The 27,032-nt window shown below is 39.5% G+C and overlaps 1 protein-coding gene across 7 annotated transcripts in view; it reads left to right on the top strand.

Moving 5' to 3' along the window:
* The window catches only part of PTPN4 (protein tyrosine phosphatase non-receptor type 4), a 131,234-nt gene that overhangs the window by 92,061 nt on the left and 12,141 nt on the right, over nt 1-27,032 (top strand). For all 7 annotated transcript variants that reach the window (XR_009545981.1, XR_009545980.1, XM_060177986.1 and 4 more), the window contains 11 exons: nt 1,176-1,301; nt 3,299-3,457; nt 9,409-9,568; nt 13,918-14,001; nt 14,089-14,145; nt 16,143-16,299; nt 17,223-17,389; nt 18,845-18,935; nt 19,015-19,076; nt 22,107-22,253; nt 24,817-24,945. Coding sequence is in view for 5 of the 7 variants with exons in the window: in XM_060177986.1 (XP_060033969.1) it covers nt 1,176-1,301; nt 3,299-3,457; nt 9,409-9,568; nt 13,918-14,001; nt 14,089-14,145; nt 16,143-16,299; nt 17,223-17,389; nt 18,845-18,935; nt 19,015-19,076; nt 22,107-22,253; nt 24,817-24,945 (1,339 nt within the window). In the remaining 2 variants the exon portion in view is untranslated. The remainder of the gene's footprint in view (nt 1-1,175; nt 1,302-3,298; nt 3,458-9,408; nt 9,569-13,917; nt 14,002-14,088; nt 14,146-16,142; nt 16,300-17,222; nt 17,390-18,844; nt 18,936-19,014; nt 19,077-22,106; nt 22,254-24,816; nt 24,946-27,032) is intronic.

Genomic DNA, 27,032 nt, shown 5'->3' with positions numbered 1-27,032 from the left:
GGAAGGACTTTAAGGTCAGATATTATGCTAGTAAATTGAGATTTCTTAGATCTAGAAACATAAACAATACCAGATAGGTCAAAACTACAATTCTGGGACCCAACTCATTATCATAACATCTCTTATTTACATTAACTTATGTTCTTTATTATCAATATTTTACTACTGTGCTTTTTGGTCCATTCAGTATCTGTATGCTTTAGTGAGTGTATTGCTGAAATATAAAACTGTTTATTTAATGGTGATTTATTATATAGTTTGATTCATTATGTTAGCCTATGTATTAAATATGTGTATCAAAAAACTAGGACTTTAAATAGATATAATTTTTATGAACTGGGTGCATTATCCAATTTTCATATAAAAGAATTTTAAGTGATTTTGATTTCTAGAATGGTCAGTATCTTCTGAAAAGACTACTTAGCTCTCAACTCTATCACTGTGATAAATAATAATGTACAGATTGGTAAGTAAATGTTGTCTACTTATACCGTAGTGAACCTTTCAAATACTTCTTTTTTAAAAGTAAGAAAAAGTAAGTCCACAGACCTCTTTGTCTAAAAAGGAAAATTTTATAAAGTATATGAGATTTTCATTTTTATCCTTCCCTTATTGAGGCAGAGAGTCGGTTTAAGCTTAAAGACATTTAGGAGATAATTTCCAAGGAATTGTTTTATGTATGTCTAGCTAAGCCAAAATTCCAGACACGCTGAAATAAAACCAGTGATAACATCTGAAAAATCTGAGAAAACTTTTGGTGACCAACTACAGCTTTGCTCCCTCCCCCTTCTACCCCCCCTCTTCTCTTCCTTATTCCTTCTCCCTATCCTAACCTATCTTTCCTTCCTTCTTCATATAAAGCAAATGTACTTTCTTAAGATCGTTTTTGGTAAATAGCCTTCAAATGTGTTTTGTTTTTGTGGCTCCAGGGGCCTCTTATGTGTGACAACTATTGCTCCCTGGGCCAGTTCTCCTTTTCATTTTCAGATAAAGAGAACACATGAATGCACGTGTGTGTGCGCGCGAGCGCGCACACACACACACACACGCACGCACACACGTCCCGCCCCCCTCACCTACATGTAGTAGTAGTATTGTTAAGAGAAATTACAAGATTTGTTTCATAGTTTATGGTATAAAATTTCTTTAAATCACATAGTAAATTACTTTTACAGATCCCCAAGTAAGCCATTGGCAAGGAAATTAATGGATTGGGAGGTAGTAAGCAGAAATTCAATATCTGATGACAGGTTAGAGACGCAAAGCCTTCCATCACGATCACCACCAGGAACTCCTAATCAGTAAGTATATACCAACGGCAAGCGTCTGTCTTGTTAATCTCTAAATTGTTGACAATAGATAATATATTCCCGTTTCCTGAAGATTAGCATATGTAAAAATTGAATCCTTCATTCAGACACAGTCTTTTTGTTGCTCCAGGACATGATTTATTACTTAGAATTCTACCTCATTGTATAAACGACATGGAATAGCCTTGGTAATGTGAAAGAAGCAGAGCTTTAAGCAAAGATACTCTCCTTCAAACCTGATTTTTGTAGTAAGGATCCCTGGCCAATTAATAAGGCAAAGTCTACTGGCCTACTAGTAAATCTTAAGTGTGAGATCTGGGTGTTGTTAGCCTGACCTGTTCCCATGTAACTCTCCAACAAAGTTTCACAGGGAGCATATGCTTGCTTCAAAATGCTCAGTGTCTCTCTTTTTTTTTTTTTAATAGAGACAGACATTGAGAGAGAAGAGAGATAGACACCTGCAGAACTGCTCCACCACTTGTGACACTTCCCCTCTGCAAGTGGGGACTGGAAACTTGAACCCAGGGCTAATAAAGCCATTTTTTTAAAAAGTTGTTGATCCAGCCATTGCTCTACCATTTTCTATGGCATTGAAAAGGGTATTTCTATTATCAGTTCTCACCAGCTTATCCATGAGAAAAACTGCTTGGCATTTAAACACACATCCTTCATTCTCACATTTATATATGCCTTAGGGTTAGATAAATTTATATTGGCCAAAAATGTCACATAACAGTGATTAAATTATAAATGTAACAGATGTGTGCAGTTAAGATAACAACAAATATATGTCAGCTTATTGACCTATCTTGTTAACCCAAAATATAAATTAATGACATATTTGAGTCTTGGTATGACAAATAATAGTTAAAGAAGCCATCCTGTTGTATACACATTAATGTTCAGTAAGTATCACTAAATTATAAAAGTTGAGTCACTGATGAATTCTGGTAAATGTAAGAGTAAAAATTCTACTACACTAGAAGTTTTGTGCATTAACAGTTTAGTTCATGAAATATTGCCAAACACGTTGCTAGAGTCCTTCTAGAAAAATAGGATCAAAAGTTTCTGTCTTAACATTTGCAGATTGCCAAATTTTTTTCCCACTATAAAAGACCTCATATTTCCAGAGGTACTTACCTTGCTCGAAAAAGACTCAAAACTTCCTATTCCAGCCAGCCATTTGTCCATATAGTATCAACACCAATAAATAAATACAGACAGTTAGAGAATAATAAATCTTAACCAGATGACTAAATTCATTAACATTATTCTTGATTATATTATCTGGTTGATAAAGCAGTTAGGTATGATGTGAAATAATTGGGTTGGGTTTTTTTTTTTTTTTTTCTAAATTCTAAAGAGACAGTATGGTGTTGTGGTTAACAGTGTAGACCCTGGAACTACAGCATGCTTGAACTTTGAGAAGGTCAATCTCTGCTCGTTATTTTCTTACAGAATATATAAAATAATGTCTTTCTTATAAAGATTAAATGAGGTAAATATCTTTATTGTAATATGAATAAAATGCTTAGAGCAATGCCTGATATATATATATATATATATATATATACATATATATGTGTGTGTGTGTATGCATAATCATTAGCTGTTGTAGACAGTAATAATTCATGTGCTGTCACTGAAGATGAAAATATGTTATTCAATGATTTTTTTTTAGAAATACTCATGCTTTAAAATATTATGTAGCCCTTCATTTTATAAGTGCACAAACTTGTAGTGAGTAAAACTTAGAAAATTCAGATTGATAGAGGAGATGATTGAAGAGTTATTAACCTGTGGCAGATTGTTGACTGCAGCTCAGATCTCTGACCTCTCGTTCTGTGGGATTGCTGTTTTCATCACACTGTTTTCGTCAGAGACTCAGCTTATAGATGTAGTTAGTCTTAAAAATAAATAGCCACTTTCTAATATAATCATATCATTAAGAAACAAAAGGCATTTTCTCACTCTTCCTTTTCATGTAGTCGAAATTCTGCATTCAGACAAGAGGGAACCCGGTTACGACCTTCTTCGGTTGGTCATTTGGTAGACCACATTGTTCATATGTCTCCAAGCGAAATCTTTGTGAATCACAGATCTCCATCCTCAACACAAGCGAATAGCATCATTCTGGAATCATCACCGTAAGAACTTTCTTAAATTTACTTTCCTTATCACAATTAAAAATAATGCTTCATATTGCTTCATTTGGAATAAACTGGGAGGTGTCAGATGGCTCAGTGGTAGAACACATGATTACATGCATGAGGCTAACCCCAGCCCCACACAGAGCAGCAAGGAGAACATAGTTCTTTTCTTACTCTCCATTTTTCCATTTTTCTCACGATCTCTCATTCTTTTTTTAATTTGTTTTAATATTTATTTATTCATTTTCCCTTTTTGTTGCCCTTGTTGTTTTTTATTGTTGTACTTGTTATTGATGTCTTCGTTGTTGGATAGGACAGAGAGAAATGGAGAGAAGAGGAGAAGACAGAGAGGGGGAGAGAAAGACACCTGCAGACCTGCTTCACTGCCTGTGGGGAGCCGGGGGCTTGAACCGGGATCCTTATGCCGGTCCTTGTGCTTTGCACCACCTGTGCTTAACCGCTGCACTATAGCCCAACTCCCTCGACCTCTCATTCTAAAGACAGCAAGTTGGACTGGGGAAGTGACTCGGTGACAAGGTTCAGTCCCTAGCACTGAGTTAAAAAAGAAGGAAATTGGGAGTCGGGCTGTAGTGCAGCGGGCTAAGTGCAGGTGGCGCAAAGCACAAGGACCGGCATAAGGATCCCGGTTCGAACCCCGGCTCCCCACCTGCAGGGGAGTCGCTTCACAGGCGGTGAAGCAGGTCTGCAGGTGTCTATCTTTCTCTCCTCCTCTCTGTCTTCCCCTCCCTCTCTACATTTCTCTCTGTCCTATCCAACAACAACAATAATAACTACAACAATAAAACAAGGGCAACAAAAGGGAATAAATAAAATATAAAAAAAATTTTTTAAAAAAAGAAGGAAATTATTGAAATCCAAGTGTTTGAAACTAGATTTTATATAATGTTTTAAGAATTTATATCCAGAAAACCAGGTATTGGGGCACCCAGTTGAACACATGTGCTGCAGTGTGCAAGGACCCTTTTTACCACCCCGAGTCCTCACATGCTGGAACAATAAGCTTCACAAGTGCTGAAGCAGTGCTACAGGTGTCTCTCTCTCTCTCTCTCTCTCTCTCTCTCTCTCCTCTTCCATTTCAGTTTCTCTGCCACTATCCAATGAATACATACATAAGTAAAATTTGTATGTTTGTACCCCAAGAGTTTTTGTTCCTTCTTGCCTTTCCTTCAGTCCTTCCCCCAACCCCCAGTCACTTATTTTGGTGGTTCAGTATGTTATTATTAGACTTTTCAGTACATACACTTAAATATTTCTCAAGATCCTGTAATACTGGGCTAGCAATTTAGTGATGAAAAATCATTTTCTTAATATTTTTCAGGAAGGGAGAGACCATAAGGAAGAATAGACAGTGTTGGGGAAATTAAGTAAAGTGAGAACTAGATAAGACCACCACACTGCAAGACACTTAGAGAAAACAGAGTATTTCTAAACTCATTCTGATTTATTACACACTGACATTCAATTTTATAATTCAGCTCATATCCATCAGCTTAATGTGTTTATCACCCTCATTGGTATGCAGTGTCTTCATGTACTGGTTAAAATAATGCAGTTCATGTACAAGTAAAAGTACAGTGTGATGGGGGCCAAATGGTAGCACAGCGGGTTAAGCGCACATGGTGCAAAGTGCAAGGACCTGCATAAGGATCCCAGTTCGAGCCCGCAGCTCCCCACCTGCAGGGGAGTTGCTTCACAGGTGGTGAAGCAGGTCTGCAGGTATCTATCTTTCTCTCCTATGTCTTCCTCTCCTCTCTACCTTTCTCTCTGTCCTATCCAACAACAACATGAGTAACAACAACAATAACTACAACAACAAAACAACAAGGGCAATAAAAGGGAATAAATAAATAAGTAAATAAATAAAAATAAAATACACATTTAAAAAAAAAAAAAGAAAGAAACCAGAAGGACTGACCTAAGAAACGAAGTAAGAAAATATACAGTGAAATTGTAAAGGACTGTGGTCTATCATAACAGATTCAGGGAGTATTGTGGGGATGGGGGTGGGTTGAAAGGTGAGTTTGTGGGGGCCAGGCAATAGAACACCAGGTTAAGCGCACATAGTACTAAGCACAAGGACCGGCACAAGTATCCTGGTTTGAGCCCCCAGCTCCCTACCTGTAGGGGGATCACTTCTCAAGTGGTGAAGCAGGTCTGCAGGTGTCTGTCTTTCTCTCCCCCTCTCTGACTTCCCCTCCTTTCTTGATTTCTCTCTGTCCTATCCAAAAACAACAACAATGGAAAAAAAGATGGCCTCCAGGAACAGTGGCTTCATAGTGCAGGCTTCAAGCTCCAGTGATGACCCTGGAGGCAAAAAAAAAAAAATTATATACTTTTTATTTATTTATTTATGTATTTTAATTTATTTCTTTATTAGGGAATTAATGTTTTACATTCAACAGTAAATACAATAGTTTGTACATGCATAACATTCCCCAGTTTCCCATATAACAATATAACAGTATAACCCCCACTAGGTCCTCTGTCATCCTTCTTAAACTTGTATTCTCCCCACCCACCCCAGAGTCTTTTACTTTGGTGCAGTACGCCAGTTCCATTTCAGGTTCTACTTGTGTTTTCTTTTCTGATCTTGATTTTCAACTTCTGCATTGTTGTTGTTATTGCTGTCATTGTTGGATACAAAGGAGAGAAATTGAGAGGGGAGGGGAAGACAGAGGGGAGAGAGAGATAGACACCCGCAGACCTGTTTCACTGCTTGTGAAGCAACCCACCCTGCAGGTGGGGAGCCAGGGGCTCAAACTGGGATCCTTACTCAAGTCTTTGTGTTTCAAGCCACCAGGATTATTGCTGAGACTCGGTGCCCCGGCACTACATATCCACTCCTCCCTGCAGTGACTTTTTCCTTTTCTTCTTTTTTTTCCCTATTTTATTTGAAACCTGCAGACCTGCTTCAGCACTCATGATGCATCCCCCTGCAGGTGGGGAGTGGGGATTTGAACCTGGGTCCCTGCACATAGTGATATATTCGCTTAACTGAGTGAGTGCATTGCTGCCCAGCCCCCTCCTCCCCAGGCCAATTTTAAATCAATATATTTTAAAAAAGAAAGACTGGATCTGAAAGTGATGCTGTGATCAGCACAACAGTAACTTCTCTGGAGAAGTGCGACTAGACGTGTAAGAGCTAAGGCTTTCCTTGCAGCCAGGCCAGCCAGGCAAACTCCCCAACACAGACCAGCTGAAGCTTCCACTGAGACACACATCTTGATTCTTACACATAGTGAAGCAGGGAGGGAAGTAGATGTATACTGTACTCCACCACATGAGGAGAATGAGTTGACAGGAGCTAGTCTTGGTGTAAAATGTGATATTTTGTGACTTAAGGTTTTAACATTAAGGGCCGGAAGACAGCTCCCCTGGGGTAGACCATGTCCCTGGCTGTATGTAGTCCCCCAGCAGCACACGGAAGCACCAGGAGAGCTTCCAGATGGCGGTCTCTTTGTCTTGTTAAATAAATTTTGTTAAATAGAGTTTGTAAAGGTACCATCTTTTCTGGCAGATTCTTATTAGTGTCTACTGAAATAAAGTTTTGTTTTCTAGTCTGAGATTAAAAAAGCTTTGTGTTTCTGTGAAATGTATGTATACATAGTTAATTTGTTCTGGTAACACTGGGACCTCATGCATGTGCACAGATAGCTACTTCTGCTCTGGACCCAATTTTTTCATTCTCTTTTATTTCAGATAGAGAGATAAAGACACAGAGAGGGTGAGAAACGACCTGGATAATAGAGTCACCCCATGTCATCTGTGGTGCTCCCTAGTGATACCAGGGCTCAAACACAAGGCTTCAGGCATGTTAAGTTGTATACTTTACCAAGTGAACTTTATCTCAACCCCTACAGAAAATCTTTATCGTGCTCTTTTATTTTTTTATTAAGGTAATATTAGTTTGCAACACTGTATGTTTTAGGAGTACAGGATTCACACCTCTTCAACTGTATGTTACCACAGCACACCAACCACCAAAGTACTAACTACCATCCGTCACAGTGACTTCTATTTTCTGTGTTCACAGATCTTTTCCCGTTCCCATCTTTAAAGTTCAGTAATTTCAGGAGTAAGACTCCAGGGACAGCCTCAGTCTGTCCTTCCTTTCTTTAGTTCCTATTTTTCTTATTAATACTGTATAAACCCCCTGAATTATTATTATTAGGTACTGGCCTTTTTTTAAGTTGTATTTCTTTTTTCAAGGTCCCATGTTATTCCTAATGGGACTGTGTTTTCCTTTTTCCTCTGAGCCTTGCTTTCTTCCTAGATCTCTTGATTTTGTTAAATTTGGATTTTTTTTTCTTGGTTTAAAGTTTGCTTTTTTGTTTTTTTGTTTGTTTGTTTGGTTGGTTGGTTGGTTGGTTGGTTGGTTGGTTGGTTGGTTGGGTTTGGTTTTGCCTCCAGGGTTATCTCTGGGGCTCGGTGCCTACACTACCAATTCACTGCTCTTGGAGGCTATTTTGGAGGCTTTTGTTGCCCTTGTTTAGCATTGTTGTTGTTATTGCTGTCATTGTTGGATACAAAGGAGAGAAATTGAGAGAGGAGGGGAAGACAGAGAGGGGGAGAGAAAGATAGACACCCGCAGACCTGTTTCACTGCTTGTGAAGCGACTCCCCTGCAGGTGGGGAGCCGGGGACTCAAACTGGGATCCTTCCACCAACCAGTCTTTGTGTTTCAAGCCATGTGCTCTTGACCCACTGCGCTGCCGCCACCCTCCCCCCCCCCCCGGCTTTTTTTTTTCCCATTCTTTAAATTTCAGATAGAGACCCCACTGCACTGGAACTCCCTCAGTGACACTCTCATGTGGGATTGAAATGACATGATGAAAATGAATGGCTGAGCAGTCCTCCCCCCATTTTTTTCCTAGAGAAACTTTATTTTAGGCTTCTGGTTTTTGCAATTATATACTAAATATATACAGATGAATTTCTATTATTAATTTTACCTTGTCTGAGTGGTTCCACTTAGCTAAGTAAAGGATGTGATTTATTTATTGATGAATACAGCTGGGTTCCAATGATCCGGTTTATTTCTTTTTGAGCCTTGGTGACTATTTAGAAATAACGCTTCTGTGAAACTGCCAAGGGAGCTCCATCTTTATCTGCCATAATGAAGCAGGTCATGGTTGAGATACATGTTTTCATTCTACTCTGTGGACATATTTTTCTGGACCAAAAGCATTTGAATATATTCAATTTTTATGACTTGTATCTTTTTTGTTAATTCAGTTGGATTTTTTTTTGTTTGTTCGTTTGTTTCTCTTTCCATGACAGAAAGAGCTCAAAGCACTGCTCCCTGAAGTTCTGTTTCAGTCTGTCTTTGTTGTTCTGGTGTGATGCCAGGAATCTAACCCAGGGCCTCAAGCATGTAAGCCAACACTGTATACCTCTCTCACCACAAACCTTGGATTATCTTGGGACTTACTATGCTGCAATAGCAGATCATCCCACTTACATCACTTTTAGCAAGAAATATTCTTCAAGAAAAAAGAAAAGGTTTATTTTTATGAGAGATAGAAGGTGAAAGAAACGTGATCTGGGAAGTGGCACAGTGGATAAGGGATTGGACTCTCAGGCATAAGGACCCGAGTTCAATCCCCAGCAGCACATACACCAGGGTGATGTCTGGTTCTTTTCCCTCCTACCTTTCTTATTAATTAATAATTTTTTTAAAAAAGGTGAGAGAAACTAAGACCAGAGACTCCACTCAGCTCTGAGGTGGCAGTACCAGAGATTGGTCCTGGGATCTTGGGTATACAAATCCTGTGCTCTAATGTTGAGCTGTCTCCCTGGCATTTCTTTATCACATTATTTGTACATCATAGATCAACTACAACGCTATTCCATCCCCTACTTGGAATGTGAGTGGTCTCATAGCCAACAAGAGAGAATGAGAGTCAAGCTTTTTTTTTTTCTGTATAGATCACAAGAGACCCCTGGAGATGGGCAGCCTCCAGCTTTACCACCCAAACAATCAAAGAAAAATAGTTGGAACCAAATTCATTATTCACATTCTCAACAAGATCTGGAAAACCACACTAATGAGACATTTGACATACCATCTTCCCCAGAAAAATCTACTGTAAGTACCTTACTTGGATATTCTCATATTTCTTTTAAATTTTTTTCTCTTTTTTGCCTCCAGGGTTATCACTGGGGCTTGGTGCCTGCACCACAAATCCACTGCTCCTAGAGGCCATTTTTCCCATTTTGTTGCCCTTGTTGTTATTGTCACTGTTAGTGTTGCCATTGCTGTTGTTGTTGGATAGGACAGAGAGAAATTGAGAGAGATGGGAAAGAGAAAGACACCCGAAGACCTGCTTCACCACTTGTGAATCGACCCCCTGCAGGTGGGGAGCTGCGGGCTCGAACTAGAATCCTTATATAGATCCTTGCGCTTTGTGCCATGTGCGCTTAACCCACTGCACTACCACCCAGCCCCTTATTTTTTTTTTAAAAATTTTGTATTAGTGATTTATTAATCAACAAGATTGTGGCATAAGAGGGGTACAATTCCCACCACTAGGGTTCTGTATCCCACCCCTCCATTGCAAGTTTCCCTATTATTAAATATCTTTTAAGCATATTAAATTCTAAGTCACAAAAATCAATTTTAATGTAAAAAGCTTCATTTTAGCTCAGTTTTCTAATATCTTTTCCAGTTAACATGCATCCCAGTTTAAGTTTCATTTTCAGTGTAAGTGTAAATAACGTGAGGGAAGTAATAATATAAAACATGAAATAGCCAATATTTCATTTTAACCTGTCAAAGAAAAATGCCATGTGGTTCAACCTAGTAAAGAATAAGCGACAGCAGTTAAACAGAGGTTTATCAGTTCTGGCTGAATGTTAGAATTACCTAGGGATCTTAGAGTGGGCAAAATAAACAGATAATATACCACTTCTTAGATTTCGTAGCAATAACAACTCATACATAGTGGTAGTGTACAAATTCTTACAACCTCATTTGAAAACAATTGAGGGGGTCAGGCGGTAGTGCATCGGGTTAAGCACACATGGTGCAAAGCACAGGGACCAGCGTAGGGGTCCTGGTTCGAGCCCCTGACTCTCCACCTGCAGGGGAGTCGCTTCATAGGCAGTGAAGCAGGTCTGCAGATGTCTGTCTTTCTCTCCCCATCTATCTTCCCCTCCTCTCTCCATTGCTCTTTATCCTATCTAACAACAACAGCAGTGACAACAATAGTAATAATAACAACAACAACAATAAATCAACAAGGGCAACAAGGCCCTCAGGAGCAGTGGATTCATGGTGAAAGCACGGAGCCCCAGCAATAGCCCTAGAGGCAAAAAAAAAAAATAATTTAAAGCAGTCTGTCATATTAAGTTAAATATATGCTTATATGCACAATAAACAGTTCCACTCCTAGGTGAACTCTGACATATGTAAATCTTCTCTAAAAGACATACAAAAAGAAATAAATAATCAATAAAGACATATCCAGGAGTACTTGTGGTTGCTTTATTTGTAATACTCCCAAACTGAGGGGCCGGGTGGTGGCGCACCTGGCTAAGCGCATATATTACAATATGCAAGGACCTAGGTTCGAGGCCCTGGTCCCCACCTGCAGGGGGAAAGCTTTACGAGTGGTGAAGCAAGGCTGCAGGTGTCTCTCTGTCTCTCTCCCTCTCTGTCACCCCACTCCCTCTTGATTTCTGGCTGTCTCTACCCGATAAATAAAAATAATAATAAATAAAAAAAAAACTTAAAAAACACTCCCAAACTGGAAAGGACCCAAGTACCCATCAACAGTAGAGTAAACAGATGGTACCACCAAGCGTACAGTGTCACAGGACTCAGTAAACTATGGCCTGTGAGGGAAATACTGGTTCTGCCTCTCTTCGGCTGTTAGCAGATTAACATTTTCATTTCTTTGAAGTTTTAAGATCACTTTCAAAATTTCTTTTGTACTGTGAATTATGTTAGAAAACTTTCTTTCATGTTCCTTGTGAATTGTACGATGATTAAACCAGTTGTGGAATTTCCTTTTACCACCAGTTGTAAAAAAAAAAAAAAAAGTATGCTTTCTCTTGGGGTTAGTCCCTGATACTTTTATATTGATTTCATTCTTGTAAAACACACGTTGTCAGAACAAGCACTCGTTAAGCATTAAACACCATCAGATGTTCACTGAGTGAAGCCATCTCATCCTCATTTCAAAACTGCATACAGAGCTGGCAAAGAAGCTCAGCTAGATAGCATACTGTTCTGCCATGTGTACAGTCCAGGCTCAAACTTGGCCCCTGTTGTATTAAGGAGGGCTGTGGTGTTATGGCATTTTTCCCTCTCTACCTCTCTGTCTCTGTCCGCAGAAGTCGGCTCAGAACAAGGAAGAGAAGAAGGGGGAGAGGGAGGGAAGAAGTTGAGGGCAGGTCCATAGAATACATAATCCTTCTTAGATCTACAAAATGTATTTTGGAATTATCTTGGTACTTTTTGCCTTAGACAAGATTCTTTTATCCTAACAAAAATGGTAAACTGTTAAAATCCCTTAAGTTATTAAATTTCCTTGTTTTCTCAAGTAGATGTAAAGTAAACCAAAAGTAAGATTGTCAGTAAACTTTAAGGATATAATGTTCATGAAGAAAAATATAAGAACAGACACATGATTAAGTTTCTGGATTTTTTTTTTCCATCAGTTATCCACCATTCCTGCTGGCCACCCTCCCCCCCCCCTTATTTTTTTCTTTCTTTTATTTGATAGAGTGACACCTGCAGCACTGGTCCACCACTCATGAAGCTTCCTCCTGCACAGGTGGGGAACAAGGACTTGACCTCAAGCCCTCAAGCATGGCGGTGTATGCCCCATACCAGGTGTTCACTACTTGGTCCTCTTAATGGAAGCTTCTGTGAGATAATAACAGTTAGATGGCCCATAGCTATTACACCATGCAGTGCCAACATTTTCTGGCAACCACTATACATGTAACCCTCTCGTTTTTTTGTTTTTTTTAAACTTGTCCCATATTATCTGAAGTTGAAAAAGCAAGAGACAGAGAGGACATATCCCCAGCAGAGGAACTGCTGGGTCATAGGGCAGCTCCACTTCTAGCCTTCTGAGAGTTCTTCAGACTACTCTCCACAGGGTTTGGACCCATTGGCATTCCCACCAGCAGTGCAGGAGGGTTCCTTTGCCCACTCTCCAGCCTCTCCAGCACTTGTTGTTACTGTCCTTTCTGATGTGTGCCATCCTCACGGGGGTGAGGTGGTATCTCAGGTATCTCATTGTTGTCTTTACTTGCATCACACATTACGCTGGCAATCAGTGGACTGGAGCATGTTTTCATATGTCCGCTAGCTTTTTTTATCTCTTCTTTGGTGAATGAATAATCTGTTTACATCCTCTACCTGGTTTTGGATGGATCATTTGGTTTTTTGTTGTTGTTGCTGCTGAGTTTGGTGAGCTCTCTGTTATTTGTCTTTTGTCTGATTTATGGCATGTAAAGATCTCTCATTCTGTAAGGAGTCCCTTTGTTGAGATGGTGGTTTCTTTACTGTGCAGAAGCTTTTCTATTTGATGTGGTACCATGGGTTTATTTTTGATTTTGTATCATTGAAGATGCCTATAAAATTTAGATGGGAAAGATTGCTGCCAATATTTTCCTTTAAATATTTGATAGTTTCTTGTCTAACATCCAACTCCTTGATCCATTTGGTGTTTACTTTGTGTGTGGTGAAATGTAGTGGTTCAGTTTCATTCTTCTGTATGTTTCAACCCAGCTTTCCCAACACCAACACCATTTGTTGTTGAAGAGATTCTCCGTTCTCCATTTAATAGTTTGTAAAAAAAAAAAAAAAAAAAAAAGGAAAAGCTTAGGTGGGCTATTTGTCTTTTTTTTTTTTGCCTCCAGGGTTATTGCTGGGGCTTGGTGCCTGCACCACGAATCCACTGCTCCTGGAGGCTATTTTTTTCCCTTTTGTGCCCTGGTTGTTTTATTGTTGTTGTGGTTATTATTGTTGTTGTTACTGCTGTCATTGCTGTTGGATAGGACAGAGGGAAATGGAGAGAGGAGGGAAAGACAGGGAGGAGGAGAGAAAGATAGACACCTGCAGACCTGCTTCACTGCTTGTGAAGCAACGCCCCTGCAAGTGGAGAGCCAGAGACTCATACTGGGAGCCTTAACGCCGGTCCTTGCACTTTGTGCCATGTGCACCTAACCCGCCGTGCTACCCCCTGACCCCCGGTCCTTTTTCTTTTAACACTTGTGCTTTAGCCTGGAATGGCAATACATCCTCACTGAGGTAGCTGCAGGGTAACAGAAATTCACTTGTCTGAATTAACACTTTATCTTTTATTATTTACCTCTGGGCCTTTCTAATGATTCTTTGCCCATTCCAAGTGATATCAATGTGCAAAAATGGCCTTTCACCCTTGATGAAAATTACAACTTATTTTTCTTTGTCTTTTGAAGCCCAATGGTGGTATTCCACATGATAACCTCGTTCTAATCAGAATGAAACCTGATGAAAATGGAAGATTTGGATTCAATGTAAAGGTAATCTAGAATTCATACTGTGATTTTTAAAATAAAGAAGTTACTGTTTTGGTTCTATCTGACTGGTTGACCTGCTGTATTTTTAAGGGAGGCTATGACCAGAAAATGCCTGTGCTCGTGTCCCGAGTAGCTCCTGGAACACCTGTGAGTTAATTCAAGTCTTCTTACAAGTAAACTGTTTTCATATGTGCTTGATTTAGTTCAAGTAAAGGGGGAAAAAACGTCACTTTTAATTTATCAAGTATCAAATTTGGTTTATCATTTCTCAAACTGCTCCAGGGAATTGGTTATATATATAATTTTTAGCCCTTTTTATCAAGAAGTAATTTATGAACTTTCAGCCCTTCTAAAATTCTATAATAACCTCTAAGCAGCAGCATGTAGACAGAAGTATGGTTTGTATTTGTTTTGCTTTTTAGTTGTTTGTTTGTTTGTTTTAATCTAGACTTGCTCGCCTACTTTCTGTTTAAATATTCGACTTGTAGGGGCCTGGGTGGAGGCTCCACTGGTAAAGTGCATACCTTTGGGACATAAGGCTCGCTGGGTTTTATCCCAGCGCAGCAGCAAGAGAGCATCAAGGACAAAAATGGATAGAACATGATGGCTTGTGGAGTAGTGCTTCTGTCTTTCTCCAATAAAGGTTTTTAAAACTGGTCCAGGGAAGTGGTTCACTTGTATTGCATATGCACAATGTCCTCAGTTCAATCTCAGACACCACATTAAAATTTATTTAAACAAGAGATAAGAAAATAAATGTGCTCCTTTATTTTATTTATTTAGATAGAGACAGAGAAGGCAGAGAGAGTAAAAGAGAGCAGAGCACCAAAACTTCCTTCAGTGCAGTGGCACCTTGATTTGAACGTCGGTGACACACTAGGCAGAGTAGCAGTACATTGTCCAAGTGAACTGTTTGTCCAGCCCATACAAATGTTACTTTAAAGAGAGATGTTTTTCTCCCTGAGATGTACAAACATCTTAAGCAAAAGAAAAGATGTTGTATACACTCCTTGTGATGTACCAACCATTTAAGCCCCATTAATGCAATAAATAAAAGAATCTCCTGTTCCTGTTTTGTTGTTTGCTATCAGTGTGGCTCCCAAGAATCCCTTCAACGAGAAGTTGTTTATAGGGGGCTGGGCCCGAGGACCCAGGTTGAAGCCCCACTCCCCACCTGCAGAGGGAATCTTTTACTAGCAGCTAAGCAGATCTGCAGGAGTCTCTTTTTCTCTCCCTCTTTCCCCTCCCTTCTCAGTTTCTCTGTGTCCTAGCAAATCAAATAGAGAAGAAGAAGAAAAACGAGCACCTGGAGTGGTGGATTTGTAGTGCCCGCACTGAGCTCCAGCAATAACCCTGGTGGCAGTAAACAAAAAAAGTTCTTTTATCATTGTTGCCATAGCCACTGTCATCATTTCTGTTAAGTCCACCTCCCTAAACGGTCCCCATTGTATGCTAGAATCTCTAGCAGTAAGAAGGACAGTATTTCCATCACTAGCTTAGCTACTCCGTAGGTTTAGTTGCAGTCCATTTGAATTTCCCTTCAGCACTATCACTTTCTGGTACTTTGTTGCCCTTGTAACTTTACTGAGCAATGCTGGATCCCTCTTTAAATTATCTGTTTTTATGTTTGTCACTGGGAGACAAGTGACATGAAGCATATGAACAGAAAATCACAGGAGAAGTAATGAGATTGGTGCATCCATCCTGATGTGCATCCATTACTTATGTAGTGATTTTTTTTTACTAATGAGCTTTCAACAAAGTTTATCTTGTATACAGTCGTTCACTACTAGTGTCATAACAGACATTTAAACCATGTTATTTAACTGGAATGTGGTGACTGGAATTGTACTTACCTGGACAATGCTAAACAAGGACTGCACCTTGAGATCATTAGTCTTATTTGTATATCTAGGCATAAAATAGGGAGGGAGCCAGGAAAAAATTGTCGAATAGATATATTATGAAGAATAACTCGATAAAAATAAAATCAGTGTTGATGATCTCCATGGGAAAGCTAGATTTCTACTTGTTTTTCCTGTTAACAAACAGATGAGTGCTTGTTTTAGTTCTCTTGAGAATTCCTGTGCTTTGCTCTCAGAAGACCTTGTACAGATCTGAAGTCCATTTGCCTTGCGTTACAGGCTGACCTCTGTGTTCCTCGACTGAACGAAGGAGACCAGGTCGTGCTGATCAATGGTCGGGATGTTGCAGAACACACCCATGACCAGGTTGTCCTGTTCATCAGAGCCAGTTGTGAGAGACATTCTGGAGAACTTGTGCTTCTGGTTCGGCCTAATGGTAAGTATTTTTCAGAGCACTGGATAGTTCCCACAGTTTGTTGGTTTTTATAATCAGAAACAGCAGAGTAAGTTTGTTTTTTTATATAACTTAAGTCATATTGCAGTGATTTCCTGCTCAATTCACATTTACTTTTAGAAAATTGCTAACAGACTTTGGTTACAACACTTTTTTCTTCTTTTTTAAGCTTTATTTATTCATTTATTTATTATGAATGCTAAAGCAAGAGAAAGAAGCAGAACAGCACTCTTGGCATGAGTTCGTGGGGACAGCTCAGCGCTTGGTGACTGAGAGCCCATGGCCTTATTCACTGCACTGCCTCCCAGGCAGCACAACTTTGGTTTTTTAAGAAATTCTTTTTTTCTAAACTTTTCATTTATTTATTATTGGATAGAGACAGAGAAGTTGAGAGGAGTGGGGGAGGTAGAGAGGGAAAGAGACAGAGACACCTGCAGCCCTACTTCAGCATTCATGAAGCTTTTCCCCCTGCAGGTGAGGACTAGAGGCTGGAACCTGGGTCCCTGTTCATTGTAATGCGTGCGCTTAAATAGGTGCACCACCTCCTGGCCTCAAGAAAGTTCTTTTTAAGGAAATGCAAAACTCCCCACACCACCATAAGCCTGAGCTGGGCAGTGCATGTAGGAATTTATTTTCTTTGCTGCTTGTTGTTTTTGTATCCATGTTAATAATAATCTCTCAGTATTGATTTGATAATGGACTAGATGCACAAGGCCCAAGTTCTGTCCCCAGCACCCCATCACCAGTGATGCTCCGACTCACATGCTCTCTCAACGCTCTCTTACCCCATCTCTTTAACAAGTGAATCTTTTAAAAATAATATTTTTCCGATACACCATTAAAAATGGTATCTTGTAAGTTCTTTTTGCCAATTCATTAACATTTTCACATACTTTATTTTTCAGCCGTGTATGATGTAGTGGAAGAGAAACTAGAAAATGAGCCAGACTTCCAATACATTCCTGAGAAAGCCCCACTTGATAGCAGCCATCAGGATGACCATTCCCTACGGGAGTCGATGATCCAGCTAGCTGAGGGGCTTGTCACTGGAACAGTCCTGGCACAATTTGATGTAAGTAGTGTCATATTTCTAAAATGCATAATTTTTAACCATTATCCCCTAACTTCCTAGTCTGTCAGTGATGATTTATAAACTAAAATGGCATTCCAAGAAATGTGTCACGTAAAAAATTCTTAATACCAAGTTTTAATTGCTCCCAAATACCAGCTATGATTACATAGATAGACTTGGTTTTGTTAACTTATTTTGTTTTTAAAAAATACTGAAATATTAGGCATATGGTACCAAACTGAATCTTTTTTTCCTATAATTAAATATCTGTCTTTATAAAAGTAGTAATGGAGACAGGTTATTGTAGACTTTAAAATTCTGAGTTAGAGGAAAAATCACTTTTGTACCTGGTCATTATTTAATCCTTTAGTTTTGTCAGTTAGCTGTTGATAATACTTGCTGCCCTGAAGTATATGTTATAAATAAGCTTCTATAATATGAAGCACTTGAGGCATATCAAATTTTATTTTCCTTTTAATTTTTTTTTCCTTGTCCATGCTGTGACTTTATCACTCTGAGATGACTATTTCAGAGAGAGAAAGAATACATTAAAGCTTCCTCCATTACAGCGGGAACCAGGATCGAACCTGGTTCATGCACATGGCAAAGCAGGTTCACTATCCAAATAAGCTATTTTGCTGGCTGACCTTTAGTTTTATTTATAAAAAGCTTCTGGTTGATATATCATTAACATTTCCAAACTAAATAAAAATTAAATGTTATGTGCAGATTTCCTATTCAGAACTTAAGGTAGACTATCCTCTTATAGCTTACCATTTTCAAAATATGTTATATATCTAAAGTTGTGTAGAATTTACCTTTGCAAATCAGATTGAATATGCTAATAGACTACAGTACAGCATTGTACTGATGGATTAACAAAGAAAAACCCTATTTCTTGGTATCAAAGAAATGTCTTTTTTTTTTCCACGAAAACAATAGGCAGAGAGAAAGAGCCAGATATCACTCTGTTACGTGTGCTGCCAGGGATTAAACTCGGGACCTCATGCTTGAGAGTCCTGTGTATTATCCATTACACCACCTCCTGGACCACACAAAGAAATAATTCTTTTGGTATCTGGAAAGGTAGTTCAACCTACCAGGGCTCCAACTTGCATGCCTGAGGTCCATTCCATTCCGCCTGTGCTAGAGCTGAACAGTGTACTCGTCTCCTCTCTCCACCTCTGTTATTCTCTTTGCCTCATAATTTATCTTATAAGAAAAAGTGATTTTTTTTCTTTCTTACTTATTGGAAATTCTTTTTTGTTTTTTGGACCAGAGTATGGCTCAGCAAAAACATAAGGCAGTGCTGTGAATCTGATCTGGGGCCTCAGGCATGCACATGGTATCTTCTAACACTGAACTTTCTCCCTAGGTCTTGAGCATAGACTCAGTCCTGAAAAACAAAACTCTACAGAACTTGCCAGACTCATCTTGTACTTTCTCCTTTTCTAGCAACTGTATCGGAAAAAACCTGGAATGACAATGTCTTGTGCCAAATTACCTCAGAACATTTCCAAAAATAGATACAGAGATATTTCGCCTTGTAAGTATCTACCATGTCTGTATATTAACTTTAAACCATTTTAACCTAACTTTATTGACACACTCTTTGAATTTTTCAGATGATGCTACACGGGTCATTTTAAAGAATAATGAAGACTATATCAATGCAAATTACATAAATGTAAGTTGATTTTTATTAAGTCTGTGCCATTTGCCATAAGAGGGCCACAGTAAACTTCGAGATGCATTGTTCCTGTTAAAAAAAAATTGCTGTCAAAGAATATCAAGACCTTCATATATTGAAGAGTATTACAAAATCCATATTAAACAAAATTGGTTTTGCTTAGTACTGAAATCTACATAGAGCAGTGGAGTAATTGAGAAAAAGACTGAAATAAATCCTAGAGTTTTATTTATTGGAGATAAAAGCTTTTAAATCATTGGGCATAAAACCTCTAGTGAATGGCTTAGGTCAGCTCTCTGTACCATTGGAAGGAGGTTTTCTCATGCATTGTGAGAGTGATTGGATCATTATTTACTTCTTTTCTGTAACTTTGCAAAATAGGAAATTTCCCACATACAGAAAGGGGGAGGTAAATGAGCCTCATGTAGGCATCACTTCAACAGTTGCCAAATCAAGGCTCTCACACAGCATATTGTTGTGGAATAGAGCCATACATCAAATCATTCCCTTGTAGTTACTTAACCTGCTCACTGTGATGGCAGTGTCTGTGTTAGGTGTGACAATATGCAAGCCAAAAAAATGAAATCTCGAAAGAACTTGAAGGAGAAAGGTGTGAATTATTTAAAATTGCAGGAAGTGCATAGTTTAACAGGTTAAAAGGTACACAGTACAATGAGTGTGACCCTGGGTTTGATGCCCAGTATCACAGGGGAACACCTGGAGAGCACCAAGGGAGGTGAGTGCTTCCATGGCTCTCCTCTCTCTCCGCTGCTTCTCCCCCCTCAACATCCCCCACTCACACATTCTTTGTCACCCAGGTGTAGAATAAAAAGCAGCATTGCACGTATCAGAAACACTCGGTTCGTTCCCCAGTGCTGTATAAAAAATGAAGAAGTACCAATAATATCTCTGAAAGGGGAAGATTTTTCTAAGCTTACAAGTATGACTGAGCTATAAAGCAAAGAAATCAATGAATTGGGCTGACACAATTGCTGCTTTGTCATGTACACAACCCAGATTCAACCCCAGGCACAGCACACTGAAGGAAACTCACCGTGGTCTCTTCACTCTCTGTTTCTCTGTCTTAAAATAAATAAAGTCAGTGGGTTGGGCATTAAATTTTTAATTTGGGGACTGCTTAAAATGTTACTATGGCAACTGAATTTTTTAAATTTTGTAAAAATACTAACAGTGCTTATTTTTTTAATATAGAAAATGCTATAAAGCTTCAGTTCTCTGGTGCTTATCTCTGTCCCACTATGTCTTTGTCTTTGTCCCTTCATTTAAATAAGTCAGCCCAAAGCAGTGAGATCCCAGTGACAAGTTAAAAAAGAAAAATAATAGTAATAAGTAATTAAGTAACATGCAACTTGACATAAAGGTGAAAATCAAAACCGTTAGGAATTACTAGACAGGTTCCAAAGATCAAATACAGGTGTGTAGCCTTCACTGGATCTCTGTGTCAGATACGCTTTGGGAGTAGTCCGGGAGTGAATCAAGTGTTGGCACCTTAGTCACCAGGTCCTGAGTTTGATCTCAGACAGTCTGTGTGCCAGAGTGATGTTCCAGTGCTCTTGCCCTCTCTATTGCTTGTTAATGAGTAAATAAATCTTTTTAATGTCTTCATTGGGGAATTAATGTTTTACATTCAACAGTAAATAACAATAGTTTGTACATGCATAACATTTCTCAGTTTTCTATGTAACAGTACAACCCCCACTAGGTTCTCTGTCATCCTTCTTGGACCTGTATTCTCCCCACCCCCACACCCCAGAGTCTTTTATTTTGGTGCAGTACGCCAATTCCAGTTCAGGTTCTACTTGTGTTTTCTCTTCTGATCTTGTTTTTCCACTTCTGACGATCTCAGAATTTTAATGTGCATATGCTTTGATAAAGGATTCTCATTTCTTTCTACGAACAAAACCTAAAGTTCTCCAAAGGCTTTCAGTTCAGCCTTGTTGATGATTGCAGGCTGATTTTCAGCAGCTTAAATGTCTGTTAAGGAACTCGGATACATTTACACCGTACAGCCATAAGACAGGAAGCTTGCACTAGCTGACATGACCTCAAAGATAATGGTGGGTGGGGAGGAGATATGGAACATTGTCTGCTACTACCGTTTTTGCTTTACAAGAAATCTTAACGGTTCTGTGTGTCCATCTGGGTATCTCTGAGAAGATGGGCTAGAAACTAGGAAAGAACACTCACCTTCTTGAGTGTGAACTAGAAGCTGACCTGAGTGGGAGACTTCCTGATGCACCCTGCTGTTCCTCTGATTGGCATGTGTGTGTCTCCTCTCCCATTTCTTAACCATTTCTTTGGGGAATGGGAATAAGCCACCGCTCTAGGCCACTTTTCCCATCTAAGTAGAGAGATACCTCACCAGGGGACCTTCTTTTGTTGCCATAGCACTCCCATGTGGTACCAGTATTTAAGCTTGGGTCTCACACTTGGCCATGCAGACACCCTACTTGGTGAGCTATCTCTCTGGCCCACCCATGTTGGGTTATAATCCAAAATGTCCTAGGATTATAGCTCAGTTTCCCCCAAATACAACCTTCATTCCTGAAATAATGAAAAAAAAATTCTTCCTAAAGTTTTACAGCCATGTATACACATACATATGAATATCTGAAATGAAAAAAAAAAACCAATGGCAAAATATTTACCCCTCACAGATTTTACCAATAAGCTATTTGGTTCCTTTTTTTTTTTTTTCATAAATCCTGGGCCCTGGCACCACACTGGAGGTATTATAGCAACAGAGGAAGCTCCATTGCTATGGTGCCTCTCTACCTATTTATCTGAATTTAAAAAAAAAAAAAAAAAAAAGCTTGGAGCAATGAAGTCACACATGTGAGGTCCTGGTTCTGCAAAAAAAAAAAAAAAAGATAAAAATGTTGTTTTACTGACTTTGCAGATTATTATTATCAACTACATTCAGTTACTGCTTAACATATATTGTCCATGTGCTTGCTCTAGTGAAATATAATAATGCCAACTGTCTTATTTTGGCTTTATTTTTAGATGGAAATACCTTCTTCCAGCATTATAAATCAGTATATTGCTTGTCAAGGGCCATTACCACACACTTGCACAGATTTTTGGCAGATGACTTGGGAACAAGGCTCTTCTATGGTTGTGATGTTGACAACACAAGTGGAGCGCGGCAGGGTAAGTCATACTTGAATGTGCAGCAACTTACCGTCCATTGTTGGAGATTCCTCTGGTTGCATATATGATCAAAATGTTCACATTTACTTGGTCTTTTGTGTAACCTTTCAGCTTCCTTTTGTGTGTGTCATCATTAAAATCATTGTGGTTCAGTCAACACAATGTACTAACTATAAATTGCTTTAGATGAGAGGTTGAGGGCACACCCAGTAGAGTGTACACTTCACCAGGCATAAAGACTCTGGTTCAGGCCCCCATTCCCCACCTTCAGGAGGGAAGCTTCAGGAGTGGTGAAACAGTGCTGCAGGTGCTTGCCCGTGAGAGAAAGAGTCTCTGTGTCTGTGTTGGTCTCCCCTCTCCCTCCCTCCCTCACTCCCTCACTTCCAGTCTCCACCTTCCCCTCACTTCCTGTCTCCACCTTCCCTCTCAAGTTCTTTCTGTATCTTTCTAACAATGAAAACTAGCCTCTGGGAGTGATAGGTTAGTCATGCAGTCACCGAGCCCCTGTGACAATCCTAGTGACAGTTAGCTAAGACAGCTATGTTAACATACGGTGACCACTAGTAGGTATGATGTTTCTGTTAGGGAGCCTTGATGAAAGTGCTCTGAAGATGGTGATTGGTGGCTGCTCCCTTGACTTGTGAAATTGTGAGTTATGTCACTAAATCTGTTTTTCAAATATTATAGCATGGTTTTTATAAGATAACAATGAAGAATAGGACAGTAACATAGGATAACATTGCATTTGCAGTTTAGTTTGAAGATTCTTTATTTCATTGTTAACTGCAATCTACAAAATAATAAAATGAAAGCGCCATTCTGTCATTCCCATCATAGTAACTGATTCAGATAAGACTTACCTTTGAATGCTAAAACAGTGGATGAGAGCTTATTGCAAGCCAGATGTTTGCCACTTCTAAATATATTGAAACAGATAGTTTATTAGTACAGAGAAAATGACAGTGAAAAAATATTAATAGTTGCAAGATTTAGGTAAAAGGCTCATTAATTTATAACTTGGTATATTAGGGTATCAGGAAAGTCATGACTTTTTTTTTCAACGTTTTCTATTTTAAAATGCATCGTTGGGGAGTCAGGCGGTAGCACCACGGGTTAAGTGCAGGTGGCTCAAAGCGCAAGGGCAGGCGGTGAGGATCACGGTTTGAGCCCCCCCCACCCCCCCACCCCCCCCCCCGGCTCCCCACCTGCAGGGGAGTCGCTTCACAGGGGGGGAAGCGGGTCTGCAGGTGTCTGTCTTTCTCTCCCCCTCTCTGTTTTTCCTCCTCTTTCCATTTCTCTCTGTCCTATCCAACAACAACATCAATAACAACAACAATAATAACTACAACAATAAAACAACAAGGGCAACAAAAGGGAATAAATAAAATAATTTTTAAAAAAAAATTTTAATGCATTGTGACTTTTCTGACAACTAAGGTTCCTGCTTTGCCTTGTGAGTGACCCAGGTTTGAGCCTGCGGCCCATCCCACACTGAGGGGAGTTTCAGTGCTGTGGTCTCTCCCTCTGCCCAACCCCCCTCAGATTCTACTTATTTTTATTAGCCTAGAACATCACTCTGGCCTGTCATGTTTGGGATTGAATTTCAGACCGCATGTATTAAAGCTCATAGTCCTTCCTGCTGTTCTACCTCCTTGGCTACATCTCAATCTGTTTCTGTCTTTAAAAGATGTGCAGAGCAGGGATCGGGCCGCAGCGCAGCGGCTTTAGCGTACTTGATGCGAAACTAGATTACCATGTAAGGATCCCGGTCGAGCACCGGCTCCCCACCTGCAGGGGGCGTCGCTTCACAAGCGGTGAAACAGGTCTGCAGGTGTCTTTCTCTCCCCATCTCTGTCTTTCCCTCCTTTCTTCATTTCTCTCTGACCTACTCGGCAACAACAGCAACATCAATAACAACAATAATAATAACCATAACAATGATAAAAACAAGGGCAACAAAAAAGGAATATAAATAAATTAATTTTTTTTTTTAAAGATGTACTGAGCAAGGAAGGCCCAAAAATGAATACATAAATGGAGACAGATATCTCCAGGGCAGTGAAACTTCAGTGATTGTGTGTGTGTGTGTGTGTGTGTGTGTGTGTGTGTGTGTGTGTGTGTGTGTAACTTTTTATAAGTTTTTTTTTTTCTTTTCTTTTTTTTCCTCCAGGGTTATTGCTGGGCTCGGTGCCTGCACCATGAATTCACCGCTCCTGGAGGCCATTTTTTCCCCCTTTTGTTGCCCTTGTTGTTGTAGCCTCGTTGTGGTTATTATTATTGCCATTGTTGATGTCGTTCATTGTTGGATAGAACAGAGAGAAATGGAGAGAGGAGGGGGAGAGAAAGATAGACACCTGCAACCTGCTCCACTGCCTGTGAAGCGACTCCCCTGCAGGTGGGGAGCTGGGGGCTTGAACCGGGATCTTTACTCCGGTGCCTGCGCTTTGCACCACATGTGCTTAACCCACTGCGCCACCGCCCGACCCCCTCTTTTGTAAGTTTTAACTCTTAAAAATTGGAAAGCCTAACTTAAATATAAATATTTCTCATCTATTTATGTCAGGTCAAATGTCACCAGTATTGGCCAGAACCCACAGGAAGCTCATCCTATGGATCTTACCAGGTCACCTGTCACTCAGAAGAAGGAAACACTGCATACATCTTCAGGAAGATGACACTATTTAACCAAGAGGTAGGAAGGCACGATGTCTGTTCATGACAAGTGTTATGTTCAGTGTAAAGACTGATAGCTGAAAATGTTCTTAGTCCAAATTCTGAATACTAGGAAATAATATTAAAAAGTTACTGGACTATTTGCTACTCTGGTATAATCTGGAATCTTATCAGGAGTGTTTTTTATAATAAATGTATTCCCAGTTTCTGTTGGTAAATATTGTTGGTACACAGTAATAAATTAATAATAAATAATACTTATTGCCTAGGGAGAGGTAACATAATGGTTATGCAAAGACATTTTCATGCCCAAGGCTCCAAAGTCCCAGGTTCAGTCCCCCACACCACCATAAACCAGAGCTGAGCAGTTCTCTGGTAAATAAATAAATAAATAAATAAATAAATAAATAAATCTTACTGCTATTACTATTTTACCTGTTCACAAAAATTATACTAAGGTTGTGTTTGATTGTGACAGTTTCCTCCTCCAAATACTATCAAATTATTTAAACACACTTGTGGAAGTAGAACAAGTGCAAGTTATCAAGCTTGAATAGGAAGGCACAGTTTCACAGCTCATTGTTATTAAGTAGAAAAACCAGAGGCTAGACCCTTTACCGGCAAAACAGACCCTAGCAACACCAAACCAGAGGCTAGACCCTTTAACGGCAAAACAGACCCTAGCAACACCAAAAGAGAAGGAGCCAGAGATCATACTGATAGATATTGTAGGAATCTGGCACTGAATAAAGTAGGAATTATACCAAATAAAATTTGAAAATCTTATGGACTAGAGGTTAGTCAGAATAAATTTAGGTTTGCAGAAATACAGTACATAGCTTCTAGTCTAATAAAGCAAGGGAAGCCATTAAGGTACTTCTTCATTTTCCCAAATATGAATAGATATAAAAGGCATATGTAGAATTACATGATAGAATATTTAAATTTGCAGCATATCTCTTTAGTGTATGCCTCTCACAGGTTATCTGTGGCAGTGTTACATACTGTACTGGCATTTCTAGATAAGCACTGGGTACTTAGAACTATACTGAAACAATTAACTGTCTTTTAAGTTTGATCTAGATATAATTGGTAAAATAATTTTGTAGCTGATTGGGAGGGTGGTCAAGCTTGGGCCGAGCACACAGCATGCGTGCATGAACACCCATGGTTTCATTCATCCCTAGCATCGTATCTGGAGGCCAGCTGATGGCACAGTAGAAAAGCAGAGGGACTGGGTGGTGGTGCACCTGGTTTAGCGCACATGTTATAATGGAAAAGAACCCGGGTTCAAGCTCCTGGTCCCCACCTTCAGGAGGAAAGCTTTGCGTGTGGTGAAGCAGTGTCTCTCTGTCTCTCTTCTCTCTCCCCTCCCCTCTCAGTTTCTGACTATCTCAGTCCAATAAACAAACAATTTTTTTTTTAAAAAGTAGCTACTACCCAAGACATAGTAAAATATAATTTTATGTTTCCCATTCTTATAGATTACTATTCCACTAATTTTTTTTTTTGCCTCCAGGGTTATCAGTGGGGCTCTGTGCCAGCACTATGAATCTACTGCTCCTGGAAGCCATTTTTCCCATTTTGTTGCCTTTATTGTTGCCTTTGTTGTGGTTATTATTATTATTGTTGTTGTTATAGCTGTTGTTGTTGTTGGACAGGACAGAGAGGATGGGAAGACAGAGAGGAGAGAAAGATAGACACCTGCAGACCTGCTTCACTGCTTGTGAAGTGACCCCCCCTGCAGGTGGGGAGACGGGGGCTCAAACCAGGATCCTTAAGCCAGTGCTTACGCTTTGCACCATGTGCGCTTAACCCGCTGAGCTATTGCCCAGCCCCCTAAATTATTTTGCTAATGATAGTCTTCAGTCCATTTTATAGAGTCAAATTATCTAATACAAGTTCTAAAGAAATCATATCAAATTATACTGAGATGCCTTGGGACTTCTTCCTTCTTAATTACCTTCTACTTTTGTGGTCTTTATTGGAAGCTGTCTTTAATAAAATAGGCAGATTTCATGTTGAAATACTGAACATAGGATTTTGAACATGGATTGGATGATTGACAGATTCTCTTCAGAGTCATTTCAGCATAGTGCTCTCCCT

Source organism: Erinaceus europaeus, chromosome 18 (genome assembly GCF_950295315.1).
Source record: "Erinaceus europaeus chromosome 18, mEriEur2.1, whole genome shotgun sequence".
Lineage (NCBI taxonomy): Eukaryota > Metazoa > Chordata > Mammalia > Eulipotyphla > Erinaceidae > Erinaceus > Erinaceus europaeus.
This window is presented reverse-complemented; position numbering and strand designations above follow the sequence as displayed.